The 14,917-nt window shown below is 35.0% G+C and overlaps 1 protein-coding gene and 1 long non-coding RNA gene across 2 annotated transcripts; both read right to left on the minus strand.

Annotated features, from left to right (window-relative positions):
* Positions 1 to 1,929: 1,929 nt before the first annotated feature.
* LOC128242888 (uncharacterized) lies at positions 1,930 to 5,831 on the minus strand. Its single transcript, XR_008262737.1, has 3 exons — positions 5,761 to 5,831; positions 5,115 to 5,184; positions 1,930 to 2,015 (listed from the first exon to the last, which is right to left on the minus strand). It is a non-coding gene; the product is annotated as an uncharacterized LOC128242888 (long non-coding RNA).
* A 2-nt stretch (positions 5,832 to 5,833) lies between these two features.
* Positions 5,834 to 9,165, minus strand: LOC128242922 (pachytene checkpoint protein 2 homolog). The gene is made up of 4 exons (XM_052960356.1): positions 9,089 to 9,165; positions 8,225 to 8,331; positions 6,387 to 6,540; positions 5,834 to 5,872 (listed from the first exon to the last, which is right to left on the minus strand). The coding sequence occupies exons 1-4, from the start codon at positions 9,158 to 9,160 to the stop codon at positions 5,834 to 5,836; spliced, it is 372 nt and encodes a 123-aa protein (XP_052816316.1). The 5' UTR covers positions 9,161 to 9,165.
* Positions 9,166 to 14,917: the final 5,752 nt, after the last annotated feature.

Here is a 14,917-nt window from a genome sequence, read left to right on the forward strand (position 1 = left end):
GTGTGGACCAGCTGTGAGTGAATGTATTCCTGGTCATGGGTAAATCTGCACCATCTGTGAGTGAATGTATCCTTGGTCATGGGTAAATGTGCACCAGTAGAGGGTTTATGTGCCTGGTCAAGAGTTAATGTGCCCATGGTCATGGCTTAATGTGTCCCCAGTCGTGGGTTAATGTGCACCTGTCGTGGGTTATTGTTTTGGAAATGTACATCATAAATATATACAAATAGCTTCAATAGAATAGACGCAGGCATTTTTAGAGAAATTCAAGGGGAAAATGTGTCCTATACACGGTAAATTACAGTATCTGTTTGACAAGGCCCAATTAGTGATATCTGTAAGGTTCCTCTGAATGCCCTTGCTAGTTAAAACACGTAGAATTTTATCATCTTCATAATAACCGTGTGTGAACTTCACTATGTTTTCTTAAAATAATGTGATGCTTCATTATTAACTTATTGTGAATGGATTGAACATGTAATCCAAGCATTTATAGATAAACGATATTTGATAATTGAGGGTTTTTGTTTTGTTTGTCTTGCTTTGATGTTACATTCTTGCGCCAGTCCACACAAATGCCAGTGTCTTGCTACTGGGCTTGTCACTGTAGTTTTTATTATTCATATAATAATGATGATGATGTCATAGACACAAGATATTATATTTACAATTTAATCATATAACTAAAGGTACATGGTTTTTCATTTCAAACAAACATAACATTTTTTTACAAATCTGGAAGACCTAAAATTCAGCAAATTGGATATATCTTCTGACAATTGTGATTATCATTTATAATAAAATTTTGGCAATTCATGGAAGGATCATTACTTTGAATATTGAACTCAGTTGAGATATTATGTCATTAAGCATTGCTGCCAAGTTTGGTAAAGATTTAAGTAGAAATATTCAAGAAAGGTCATGGAATGAAAGTGTGAATGATGACTCTAAAGTCGCTGGACAACATGACCCCTACAAGCTTGCCATGCTATAGTAGCGATACAATCTACGGTCCAACATCAGGGTGTTTAAACATGTTCCCTACAAGCATGCCATGCTACACAAGCGATACAATCTACAGTCCAACATCAGTGTGTTTGAACATGTTCCCTACAAGCTTGCCATGCTACACAAGCGATACAATCTACAGTCCAACATCAGTGTGTTTGAACATGTTCCCTACAAGCTTGCGATGCTACACAAGCGATACAATCTACAGTCCAACATCAGTGTGTTTGAACATGTTCCCTACAAGCTTGCCATGCTACATAAGCGATACAATCTACAGTCCAACATCAGTGTGTTTGAACATGTTCCCTACAAGCTTGCGATGCTACACAAGCGATACAATCTACAGTCCAACATCAGTGTGTTTGAATGAGATCTTTCAACAACACCACTTTATACATTTCAACATCAGGCAAACAATAATTGTTTTAGAAGTAAAATGAAACTACATTCTTAAATCACAATTTTTTCATATAAACAACAAGAAGCAGCACCCAGTTAGGGTAGTTACATGTTCAATTATCCTCAAATGCAATATTTTAGATGCAATTGATCAGTTGCACCGTATGTGCGTACAAACAAGTACATTGGCACAGATATCCCAACATGTTCATAAGAATTATTTAAAAGTTTAGCATAGATTTCGTACCATATTTTGACAGAAATGTACATCGACACAAAAAATTCATCCAGTTCATAAATAAGAGAGTAAATCACAAGTCTATAGTGAGGTCACAAGTAGTCGATAGTGAGGTCACTAGTAGTCGGTAGTGAGGTCACTAGGAGTTGGTAGTGAGGTCACTAGGAGTTGGTAGTGAGGTCACTAGGAGTTGGTAGTGAGGTCACTAGGAGTTGGAAGTGAGGTCACTAGGAGTTGGTTGTGAGGTCACTAGGAGTTGGTTGTGAGGTCACTAGAAGTCCCTAGTGAGGTCATTTCTCTCCTTAAACTGCTGTTGCACGGCCTTATCAAGGGCCACTAAGAATTCCTGTAGTATGGCTTCTGATTTCTGAAATTGACAATTTCACACACAATACAAACATAATGAACAAGATCTGGTATAACGTATTTAAAAGGGGTGAAATTTGAAAGCATATTATTTAGTATATAACCAAGAATCTGACAATATTTAAGGCTTAGTTACATAACTAATCACAAAAAAACGCAGTGTTACTGTGAAAAGTTTAGAAAGTAAGACTCTTGAACAGCTTCTAAGTTATTAACAATTTTATTTTTAAAAATGTGGACATATGGACAGACATGATGATAAATATAAGGCACCCGCGTGTTAAGCAGGGTCCAAAAGTAAAGATCACTAAGACAACTATTTTATTTTAATAAGAGCATTGTGACCAAAACCCAATGATTGTCTATAGCTTTAGTCTAACAAGGGGCAGTACTCAACAAGTACTGAAGCAAGATTTATGGGTCATGCCAAATATGATGTGAATATTGTCTGTGGCAACATTTGTACAAAATTTCATTTGAAAACCATGAGTGGTTTTTGTGTTATGGCAAGGTTAAATTGTTCCAATGCCAAAGCAAAAGACAACAACACTGATTACAGTATAAAACGTTGGAAAAGAAGTGTCAGAAACACTTAGTGCCTAGATAGAACAATTAAAGAAATTGAGTCGAATGGGTTTCACTGAAGGTAAATGTGCCACAGAATTGTCAATAATGTAGACACCTGTTATACAACTGAGTAGAAAAACATTTCTTCATTTCGTGAGTGACAAACATCTTAATAATGGCAAATTATGGACTGAAAAATAAATTGGAACGTGTCAAAAAGATTTGATAGACAGACGGAAACATTTTTATCCTATGGATAAAAAATCATCAGTAGTCTTCAACAGTAAAACTGACTAGGTTGAGAGGGTTGCTGTGACCTTCACATTGAAGGTAAGGACACTGGTCTTGTGCGTGACATGTCCCAATCTATGTTGATAATTTCTGGCAATTTATTTTGAAATCAAACAGTGAATGACAAAGATATGGACCAGACACGAAATATCATTAATATTGCTTACACAGCAAACCATACAATCTTAGAAGGTTGCTGTGACCTTAAACTTGAAAGTAGGACACCGATCTTGTGTGCGACACATCTCAATACTTTGGTGGTCACTTTAAAAATCTGATATTTTATGACAAAAATATGGACCAGACACAGGAATTTTCTTTCAATGCTGGTGCCTTTCAAATTGGTAGGAAAAAAATCAACTTTGGGAAAATACTAAAACCTGTCAAAATACCTGATATAAAAGCAACAAGACGCCATGAAACAAACCGGATTTTTTATTTGATGATGCAATTTTGCAAACCTAGGATTTGAGCTAGTGACCTAGTACTTTTAACCAAAAAGACCCATATTTATTCTTATCGGAGATATCGTTCATACAAATAACCCGATCAACAAAAACTATTCCATTTGTGTGAGGAAAAAATGAACATTTTATAAATAAATCAGCTTTTCCAATACGATCTGTCTAAGAGACCTAGTTTTTGACCCTAGATGACACACTTTATTATTTCATGTACACAAATATTTCTAAAGTTGATTAAAATTTAAATTTTTGAAAAACATGGGTAGGAATGAAATTCATGATTGGGATGTGTGTTGATTAAATAGCATTTGAAATTAATTGTTGTCTGATATTGAAAGGTTTGGTAAGCATACAATTTTTTTTATGACATCAGGAAAGTATTTCCTAAGATTTGACCTAGTGACCTAGTGTTTGATCTGAGGTGACCCATATTCACAAATGTTTAAGACAACATGTAGACAAATATTCTTACCAAGTTTCATAAAGATTTGACAAAAATTGTTGAATTTATGAAGTGGAAAGATTTTCCTTAGATTTGACCTAGTGACCTAGAATTTGACCCAGGATGACCGATATAAAAAATAAGCAAGATATTATGCAGACAAATATTCTGACCATGTTTCTTTAAGATTTGATAAAAATTGTTGAATTTATTACTGTGAAATATTTCTTTTAAAGATTTGACCTGGTGACCTAGGTTTTGACCCCAGATGACCCATATTCATATATATTCAAGATAACATGCCGTCAAATAGTCTGACCAAGTTTGATAACCATTGGATAAAAAACTCTAGATTTCATTACATAACAAAGAAAAATTTAACGCAGAATTGTTAACGCACACCCGAACGCCCGGTTTTCGCCATTCTATAACCCGTAATTTTTACATGAAAAATCCGGCTAATAATACATGTCTTGTCAAATACATTAACTGTACTTTTTTTATTCATTCATAGAAACTCTGTGTACTGCATTGGAATATTTACTGAGAAAAATTGGACACTTTTTCACAAGGGGAAACAGGCTTTACAGGGCAGAAAAGTTTACCCAGAAAAATCACAGACATATGTAGTGGTTAATACTATATAGAGTTTGTGTTACTTCAACAAGAGCAGCAAAGGCAGATGCTTTCTCAGTTGTTGTTGATCACAAGTGGCAAAACTCAACAACCATTGAAGACTGAATTATGGATTTATTTGAATATTTTGAACTGTTTTTGAATTATGGGCAAGGTTAAAGTTGTGCAAGCAAATGACACCAAGGCTATCACAATATCCGGCCCGAATATCACGAAAATACTCAAGTCATACCTCAATATCAGACTCGACTCATTTTACCACATAAACGCATAGAATGATTCAAAATCATGCATGTTTTATGCTTTTTGATAACAAACTTTCTTAATGAAATGTGTTAATAAAAACGATTTGCCAATATTTCAAAGATTAAAATATTTTAGAGCAAAAAACATACTTCAGTAATGTTAAAAAATAAATGGATTGTACTCATATACTGTTTTGGCTGTAGAATATTTTTCTAGTGGAATTTTGACTGAAGGTTTAAATCAACATATTCTATGAATTGATACATGTAGTATGCGCTCTTAAAAGGTTAAAAACCGTACATGTTCTTAATAACTTTTGATGTTATATGGTTAATTGAGTTGAGATTAAGATTGTGATTTAACTTAGTCAAAGTTTTTTGGTGATATTGACGCCAGGACTTTTTCTTTGAAACATGGACAAAAAATGACTGCAACTAAAACTCTAAACTATTACCTGTATGAACATAGAGTGAGCAATGAAAGGCAACTTCCGGAGTGTACGGCCACTCAAACCATAACTTTTACTGAAAAGGAATAAAAATTTCTGATATAAATTAATTACGTCTGAAGCCTTACAATCTGAAAGTTTTCAATTCTATGACTTGAAAAGGTATATACTATATGGGTAATAGGAACAGAAAGTTTACTTCTTGAGTTTGTATGGAGAAATTCCACGTAAACTTAAGAGAGGTAAATAATTTAAAGCCAAGATCCCTGCTTCAATAAAGATCGAAAATAATGAACTTATTGTCAACTGTTATTCTCCCAAAGATACACAGTAAGATTTTTAAGTCTTTAATAAAACAGCCCCTAGAAGACCAACTCACAATACACATATATATTTACAAGGTTAATCAAATAACAGGTTAGATTTTTTACCAACAAACTGCATAAATAACAATTTAAGGACATTGGTGTTTGTTTTTTTCACATAAAAATTATGTCAGTTTCATTCGCTTGGCACATGATATCAGGTCAGTTCTACTAAACACATTGAAACTTTAAAATGAGAGGAGATATTTTGAAAGGTGAAAATGTTTAAACAGCTTTTTAATTTAATTTGAAGGTTTTTACTTTTACAAATTGTCTTGCAAACTCACACAGCAATCTCCCTGAGCTGTAGGCTATCCTTGCTGACATTATTCTCCACAAATCGCATGAACTCCAGGGACCTTATACCAGCACGCTCTGCCCCGATGTCCATATGCGGCACTGTTAATGAAGAACAAGCTTAAGGTACATCATATTTTAGTTGGTTGATCTGTGGGGTTGTATATCATTGAGCAGATTGGTTCAAGTCCACATTGTGATATGGAAGAGAGGTGAAAATGGTACATGCATACATGTGTGTCTGTGTGTACCGGATGAAAGTGAAATCTTTCATAATCAACCATGTTTAAATTATGACATACTAAACACCCCTAAAATGTATGTTTTAGGTTACAGTGCAGTATTTTCAGCTTGGGATCTTAGGAGGCAAATGGAAGACAAATAATGGTCCCAGGTACATGTAATTCTACAGGATCCAAATATCATGGTTATACTGAATAAGATTATTTAAGGGTCCCAGCGATGCACAGAAGTTGAAAGTGGGGGTTCCTAGCAAGAATTAAGCATCCCGTCCTGAATTTTTCAGCACCAGGTCTATTTAAATTTGGTCCAATGCTAAAGACTTATTCATGTCAAAATTATACAATGATTTTTTCTCCAAAGTCTACGATCTCACCTTAGTAAGTTCTAGAATACAGGATCTATAGATGGAGTATATAGCTGAGGGTGATGGTGGACCAATATACTGCTTGATGTCAGCTCTGTCTACAAACGCCAGGTCTATAGCCCCTGTCACATTGGAAGTGGTCAGGATTATCACATTGGGGTACCTGTAGGAATAACAAAAAACCTGACATAACACATTGCATCTTGTTACTCCTAATTTTTAAACAAATGTGAAAATATACAAGTAGGAAAACCCTTCCAAGATTGATAAGAATACTGATACTGATGGATAAAAAAAACTTATATGTTTTCCACAAAGTCAAATTAAGAGCACCCATTTTGACCAAGTGTGACCTTGACCTTTAACCAACAGCCATGAGTGTTGGTGGTTACTCACAGTCTTGACATGATGAAAATGTGTTCCAAATACTTTTGAATTCTTCAAATTCAGGAGCAAGTAACAGTCTGAACAAAAAAAAGAACAAGGAATTTGAGCCATGACCGTAAATAAAGACAGGCTTTTCATGTATACTCAACAGACATTTTGGCTGGGAAATATTACTTGACACACACTCCATGCCAGATAAGTCACATGCAACAATGTGGCTTTTTTCCCCTTCAAATATATTAAAACTAAATTATTCAAGTATTCGAGTACTCGATCAATCATCTGAGTATCAAATCATTACTCGAGTACTCGGGTACTTGGGAATTGTTTTTTTTTTTTATAAAATTCACCAAATTCACAATTAACAGACGTTAAGTATCAGATCTTTCATGTTTCCAAGTCGACAAATTACGGTCCCTCTAATCCCCGCTTTGTACACAATGGACCCTAACAAATTATTTGACAGTTGTTGTGATGGTTGCAAACTGTCAACAAAGGGCCCTACTTTGCAAATAGCACTGATGTAAATTAGCGAAATTTTGATAGCTGTACATCTTTTATAGAATTATATTGTTTACCAATTAGTGTGTTTTCACTAAACAATGGACGTTGACGAGCGAATTATAACGACTGTTACGTGAAATGATTCCTGAATGGGCAATGATTATCACAATTGATTGGTGGATATAATAATCATGGAAAATGAATATTAATGAGGAAAATAACAATATTTCAGTATGAAAAACTGTCATTTTAAAAAGTATTTTGTAGAGTAAACAATTTTCGTTTATAGTAATTCTGAATGTCGTTCATTATTGAGTGTAGTCTTGATCATCTCGACGCTCGAATATGATCCGAGTTTGACTTTCCATTTATAATATAGTACATTTGTTCGTATAAAATGAAATGAAAACGACAAATTAAAAGCATGAACCAATATTTGTTTTCTTTTCATTGATTTCTCTGTTAAGGTACATAAGGTACATAATGACAGTCTTATTTAAAGATGACATGGCCTATATTACGACCAACGCACAATGTTCATGACCGATACATGTATACACGAACTTGTCTTTCCCGAAAACCAATTCAAGTTATCTGAGTAATCAAGTTCCCGAGTACTCAATCGGAAGATTGTCCGAGTACTCGAGTATCAATTTTATTACTCGTTGCCATCCCTAGTAATTTCTATAAATAAAGGGTGATAACTTTCGAGTGACTAAAGTGAAATGGCTGGTTATCATACTTGTTCAACAAATTATGACTGTACAGATAGTGACCAAATTTGATGATGATTGGACAAAGACTTCTAAAGAAATTTATCGTACAATATACTTACTTTCACACATGCCCTTGGGTCAAATTTAAATCAATTTAGACTTGGACTACACACACAGGGTAGATATTACCATTCTGTAAGGACAAATACAGAATACATGTACTTATCATGTTGTACATACTTTTTGATCTGGTCAATCTGAGTGAGAACAGCATTGACCACCCTGATAGCATCTGACGGCTCATTGCCTGACATGGCACCTTTACGGGCAGCTGTCAAACTTTCAACCTGGTAGAGAAAGCAAAATAATTCATACATAACAAACATTTATTTTGCATGAAATAAGGTTTTCATTCCTCACTGAAAACAATTTATAACAATTAGAAATTTTAGGCTATAAGTATATGTCATGTGTTTCCGGAGAAAATGGAAAATTCAGAGAGAGGGCCAGTGGGAAAGTCGGAAATGAGGCTTGCACAGTGACCTGCTAGCAACATGCCTTAGTGTTGGAATTTTACTTCCATACCGGAAACTCATGATTATTTCTTTTCTTGCATACCATAATCTTTCACTTTACAATCACAGTTTTCCACATACTTCACTAAAAAGAGTTTGCACCTTGTTAACTGGTGTCATAACTCGCAGTAGTTTGACATTTTCCATAATCAACAAATCATTTTGCAATGGCAGGTTTTTTTTAAATAATGATTCAATATTTGATTTTGTTTCTTTGAAATGTCTTAATTTATATTGCATGAAACTATTCATTTAGATATTTTAATGGGCCCAATGGTGTGCACAACCTATCTACCCAAAAGGATTGAAGATTGATTTTTCTAGTACTGGTCAAATGACTTCCAACACTTCACCAGCATGAAAGATTATGTTATCTTTGCTTGACAAATACAGTCAGGACTTAGACCACTATAGAAAACTCTATGACCAACAGTAAAGGTGAAATGATAAGATTCTAAGTACTTCTTTATTTCAATCCCTTAGAACCTTTCCTTTATCAACCCATCCAATGAATGCTGGTACCTTTCACCTCATCAATAAGGACACAGACCAGGGCGTCAGGCTCATCAATGAGTTCCTGTATTTTCTGGAACATCTTCATCACCAGTTTCCCACTCTGTAACGCAAATATTTCAAGTTGATCTCAAGTCCCTTTCATTAGTAGTAATTGGTAATGGTGTAAGTATTAAGCGGCCAAAAGTAAGAGGCTCAATACCATGCTCAACAGGTCCAGGAACGCCAAAACGTCCTTGTTCCGTAGCTGATCCAAGCAAAGACTCAAGGTAAACAGGCCTCTCTAGTGGCCGACAAACTCTTCATCGACGGGCGATTGCACACGGTGGATTCCCTGCCACCGGGCCCTATCCGAAAGTCCCACCCAATGTTCGCATGAACGCCAACCCCACCTGTGGTGACGCACAGAGGACTTTTGGCAACAAAAGGAATACCTCTTTCGGTAACTTATTGATTTGAATGAAAAAGGATATTTGTTTATCAAACTATGTAAAAGCTATTTTGGAACTACTAATGATATGTTTATTATTCAATGTTACATTCCCTCCGAAGACTCCACCGTTTATAAAAATAGACAGTCTCCTTTATTTTAATTGCTAGCATTGCTAATGTCATCCGTGGTTATAATTTACTTGGTGGCGTAATCGTGACTGCTGAAGAACCAAGAGATGAAATGACTGAACCTGTAGCTGAAACTAATAAAGAAGTCGTTGAACATGACCATGGAGAACAGGTAGAACTGCGCCATGCACTTAATGACAACACGAGCAGGAAGATAGAAAAACGTGTTCTACCTAAGCCTCCACCTAGAAGGTCTACCAGAGAAAGACGACAACCTGAGAGATATGGGAGATATGAGGACTTTGTGATGAATGCAGCTCAGGCCGTTGCTCGTCCTATTGATAACTGACTTCAGGCAGTTGATGCATTGATGAAAAGTGGAGTACTGAACTCAATGGATAGTGAAACAGTGTATCGTATACTAGTAATTTTTAACCAGGTTTTCACATAGTAAAACCTGGTTATTAGAATGGCAAACGTCGTTGTTCGGGAGGGCGGGCGGTCGGCGTCAAACTCACCTATGAAACTGAATAACTTTAGTAAGGGTTGACATATCTTTACCAAACTAGGTCTATAGGAAGAGTTTATGAAGACCTTTCATGGGATTGGGTTTGGGGTCCCTAGAATCAAGGTCAAGGTCACTGTTACTAAAAATAGAAAAACGGTTGAAACTGAATACTTTTAGTTAGGGATGACATATCTTGACTAAACTTGGTCAATAGGAAGAGTTTATGGAGACCTTTCATTGGATTGCGTTTGGAGTCCCTAGGGTCAAGGTCAAGGTCACTGTTACTAAAAATAGAAAAACGGTTGAAACTGAATAACTTTAGTTTGGGATGACATATCTTGGCCAAACTTGGTCTAAAGGAAGAGTTTATGGATACCCTTCAATGGATTGCATTTGGGGTCCCTAGGGTCAAGGTCACTGTTATTAAAAATAGAAAAACAGACACAGGCTGAAGTTCTTCTGTCAATCATTAAAAACCTGGTTTCGTCGCATTGCGGCGTTTCTTGTTTCAATATTTCAGTGATATAAGTGTTTGGTATTTCATTCATATAAAATGTAACCATGATTACTCAGAGCTGCTAATGAATATTAGGCTCCGCCTACTGTCTAATGTTATTCTTATTACTGCTGCAGGCTTTTGTACAAAGACCGTTGTGTTAACTATCATGAGATGTATATCGTTATTAAAGTATAAAACATTGAATTGTGTTTATATACACTGACCACCCAATTTCATAACAATAAGTGGATTTGTTGATGCGTGGTCGCATATTTTGAGAAGGGGAGAGGCGATAACAAGCTATATTGTAGTGTTATATAAAAGTTATATTGTAGTGTTACAAAGAAGAAAGGTAGATACGTGTACTAAAGAGAGTATGGTTGCATATAGATTGTATTGTATCAAGTACAGTGAAAACAGGTGTAAAATTAAATTTGGAATAGTATACATGTTGTATATTAAAATGTAATAGTTTCATGTGATATAGAGATGACACTTGTAACTGACCTATATTTTGACAGATACATATTTTGTTATAATTACTTTAGTTATGACGAGACGTCAATCTATACGGACGGGGAGTATGTAACCGGTTTGGTTTTTGACCGTTTTTGTTATGGACGTTTGGAGTGTTGTACACATGTACATCCGGGAAACTTGAAACGTAGAATCGCCATCTTATTTGATGAAAACTTTACATTTTATGTTTTAAATCTTCTCCAGGGCTTTTTCAATGGTCAGTATTGGTTTAGTTTATTTCTTTGTGATATTGTTCATATGTCCAAGTCATTTCGGGTTGGAATTCTTTGTATTAAACGTATTTTTCTGTTTTTGGAATCTTGTGCTTGCCCCGAACGTCAAAGTGACTGTTATTGCATGAACATCTCCTTGATCACCAAAACATCCCTTTTACCCATTTAACCTGTGCATGTAATTTATTACAGTATATGCAGTAACCCCCTTATTGATAAAGCACACAGATGTTCTAGTCATTCTGAAATGCCGTGCAGGCTTTTTTTAATGATGTTAAGCCTGGACGTCATTCATAACAAAATTCTTATCCATAAACATATCCATTTTGCAAATACACAAGCTAATTGTTGATAATAGTGATCTAAATACCTGATTTCAGTTGACAGAAGCTTTCTTATTACCCAAAAGAAACTGGTTACACACAACTACACTTTCGTGTTTTAATCTGCAGTAGTATTTTATGAAATTGAAAAAAACATTTATCCTCACATACAGGATTCAAGATTTATTTACAAACTATTCTGAAGGCAATGGACCATGTAGACAATGCATACTATTATACATATATATAATACATTTAAACATTAAAGCAAAATAAGAATCAAAATGTTTCTTTGTGTAATATATAAATTAAAATTTGACTTCAACATGACAATCCAAGTTACAATAATCAGAGAATATTATGTTTGTGCTGCCTCTAGTAATTTATTCTATGTATATATAGTTTCGCTAGAACAGATGTTCTATGATGGTATTTATATTAACACATACCACACATCCTCACATCAGAAAACCTATACAAAACTCAACTAAAGGGTAGCCTTCAGGCAATTACCATTTTTAATGAAATTGATAGAAAAACGTAATGGCAGAACATTGTTGTTTGCTTTTTTCCGACTATAGTGCGTTTTCATTGTCAAGCTTAAAGCTGATAGGATTAAAACAACTAGAGTTAAAATATTATTTGTTAAAAGAACTATATTGGTAAACATTTACAAACGAAATAACACTAATGTGTTTAAGAGGTTAAAACATGACAAAGCCGGGCCTCTGCGTGATAATTGGCCTTCATGCTCGTATCGACTATGTCTCGGGCTGTTATGAGACACTTGTGCAATCTTCGCTATCACGTAATAGAATCTTGTTCAACTTAATAAATCCGTCCGCCGTGAAGTTTTTCTTCCTTTAAGTTTATAATGGTACACTGGTTGGACAGGTATATGTCAAAGAAATAAATTTCAAGCCAAAATGACGTGATATCCGCAATGAATGACATCTAGAGTGGTCCTGTGGCGGTGACAATTGTAAGGCTCCTCTTTCTAGGACTGATATTTCTAATAATTCATCAAGGTTCATTGACTTCCGACTATATATTTAAGTCGTTATCCTAGGGAGTCACATGCCTAGTTTGTGACGTGCGCGCGCCAGCGGTTCGAATGGAAGCTATGAAGTTTCAGCTTATAAAGGCAAACTGGTAATTTTCCTCAGAATTCTCATTTCTGTCATACTTAATAAGAGCACACGTTGAGTATTTATAATGTATGGTCGTTTTGGAACGGGAGGCTAGGTGCGTGCGCAAAAGGGGGATGAAATGTAGAAATGTTATTTATGTCAATAGTGACAAGTACTTGAAAAAGTTTTTTGTCGAGAGTCAGAATCTGGATGCTTTAAAGATACCAAGCAAAGGATATGAAGCAGACAAAAGTCCAAAGACATCCAAGTGAGCGCAAATGAGGGGTAAATTACAAAGAAAATATTGAAATGAATTGAAAAAAATGCCATGCATGCAATAAAAATTATTCCCATACTTAACATAACATTCAACAAAACTAAATTATATTGCTATTTGTTTCATTTTGAAAACTTACATGCCTTAATTCTAACAAAAGTAATAAATGTTTGAAAATACTTCATCCTTATTTTATTTTGAATAATTAATTGTATACAATATAGCATTTAAGTTGCCTTAACAAAAATACTGCTAAGGGCAGTATCAGTTTCGTAGTTAAATAACTAATAGTCATGTGTAACCTTAACCAGAGAAAAGAGAAATGCATTTGGATATTCTCGGCTACATTCGTTGACAAAAACAGTGGTGTTTGTGAATTTAGATTGTGTTTGAAAAATGCATGTTGTGTTAACAAATCGGAACATGATTATTTTATTATATATATGGATATGGTGCAAAAAGCATTACTTTTAACAGGTATAGTGTTCTTTTTTTGTTTTAATTAGCTAAATTGGAATAACCTTAATAAATGTGCGACTGAATTCTGATCGGTATTTTGAACATGTTTACGAATTTTGTTATGAATGACGTCCAGGCTAAACATCATCTCAAAAGCCTGGACGACATTTTAGAATGACTAACAGATGTTCGTGGAGTAAGACGGCAGGGTGAAAGCAGTCGATTGTATTAATCGGTAAGACTAATGTATGTTGTTGTTGGAATACATTGTGGAGTATATTGTACAATGTTAAGAGTAATACCATTGACAGCCATGGATGCCAGTAATTGAATATATGATAAATTTTGAAAATAGATGTAGGTTTTATATGTTTTAAACTGGTTTGTGTTAGAATTGATATGTATTGCAATAGTATGTTATTTGGTTTGTTAATTGCAGGTTGTAGAACTACTGTGTATGCAGACCTGAAACGTTGTATACTTTAACAGACAATACAGAGTATGAAGTGAAATGAGAGTTGTGTTTATTACATATCGCTGCACGTGCCATAGCTAAGATACACACCTAGATATATTAAACAAATATTAAGATCTTGTCCCCTATTCAACAAACTACATCTATAGTAGCATGAGCTAGCTTGGGTATAATAATTAGTTGTATTAATACATTTTATCACATGCTTACCTTTGTTTTCCGTGTAATATACCCATTCCGAATATTTTTATCTTACACATGTGTAAGATAACCTATCAGGCATTTCTATTGGTCAGACTAATCACACGCTACCTAGATATCCCTCCGCAATGTTTGTAAACAAAATGATTTAAATGCCAACAAATACTTACCGTAATAATGTGCCAGAAAGCATCTTGTACAAAAACTTTCTGATAACAATGTTCCGCCAACCAGATAATGCAGATTACACTAGTCACAGAAATATCCAGTCAGTCAACAAATACAGCCACAATAGTGACAAACACCACAAGAACATTTCAAACATCTCCATCTTGACCAACACAAGCAATATGCAATCAATGCCATTTGCTTGCCGATTTAATTAGCTGTCGGTTACCGAAAACACAAATACGAATTCCGCAGCACAGACATCTCATGACACATCCCATGGCTGCTAGAACATCATGTTTTCTGGAAACATTCCTGGTGGAAATTAACTTTTTCAACATCAACATCCATGCAGTACAGAGTAAGGCTTCGCCGTTATCATCTGCATGTTGTGAAACACCATGTACACCAAGAAAACGCTGCAAAATCATCGTAGAAAGCGACAGCGAATAACTTTTAAATCCGTGCACACAGTAAAACTTGATAGACCGA

The sequence above is a fragment of the Mya arenaria genome, chromosome 8 (genome assembly GCF_026914265.1).
Source record: "Mya arenaria isolate MELC-2E11 chromosome 8, ASM2691426v1".
Lineage (NCBI taxonomy): Eukaryota > Metazoa > Mollusca > Bivalvia > Myida > Myidae > Mya > Mya arenaria.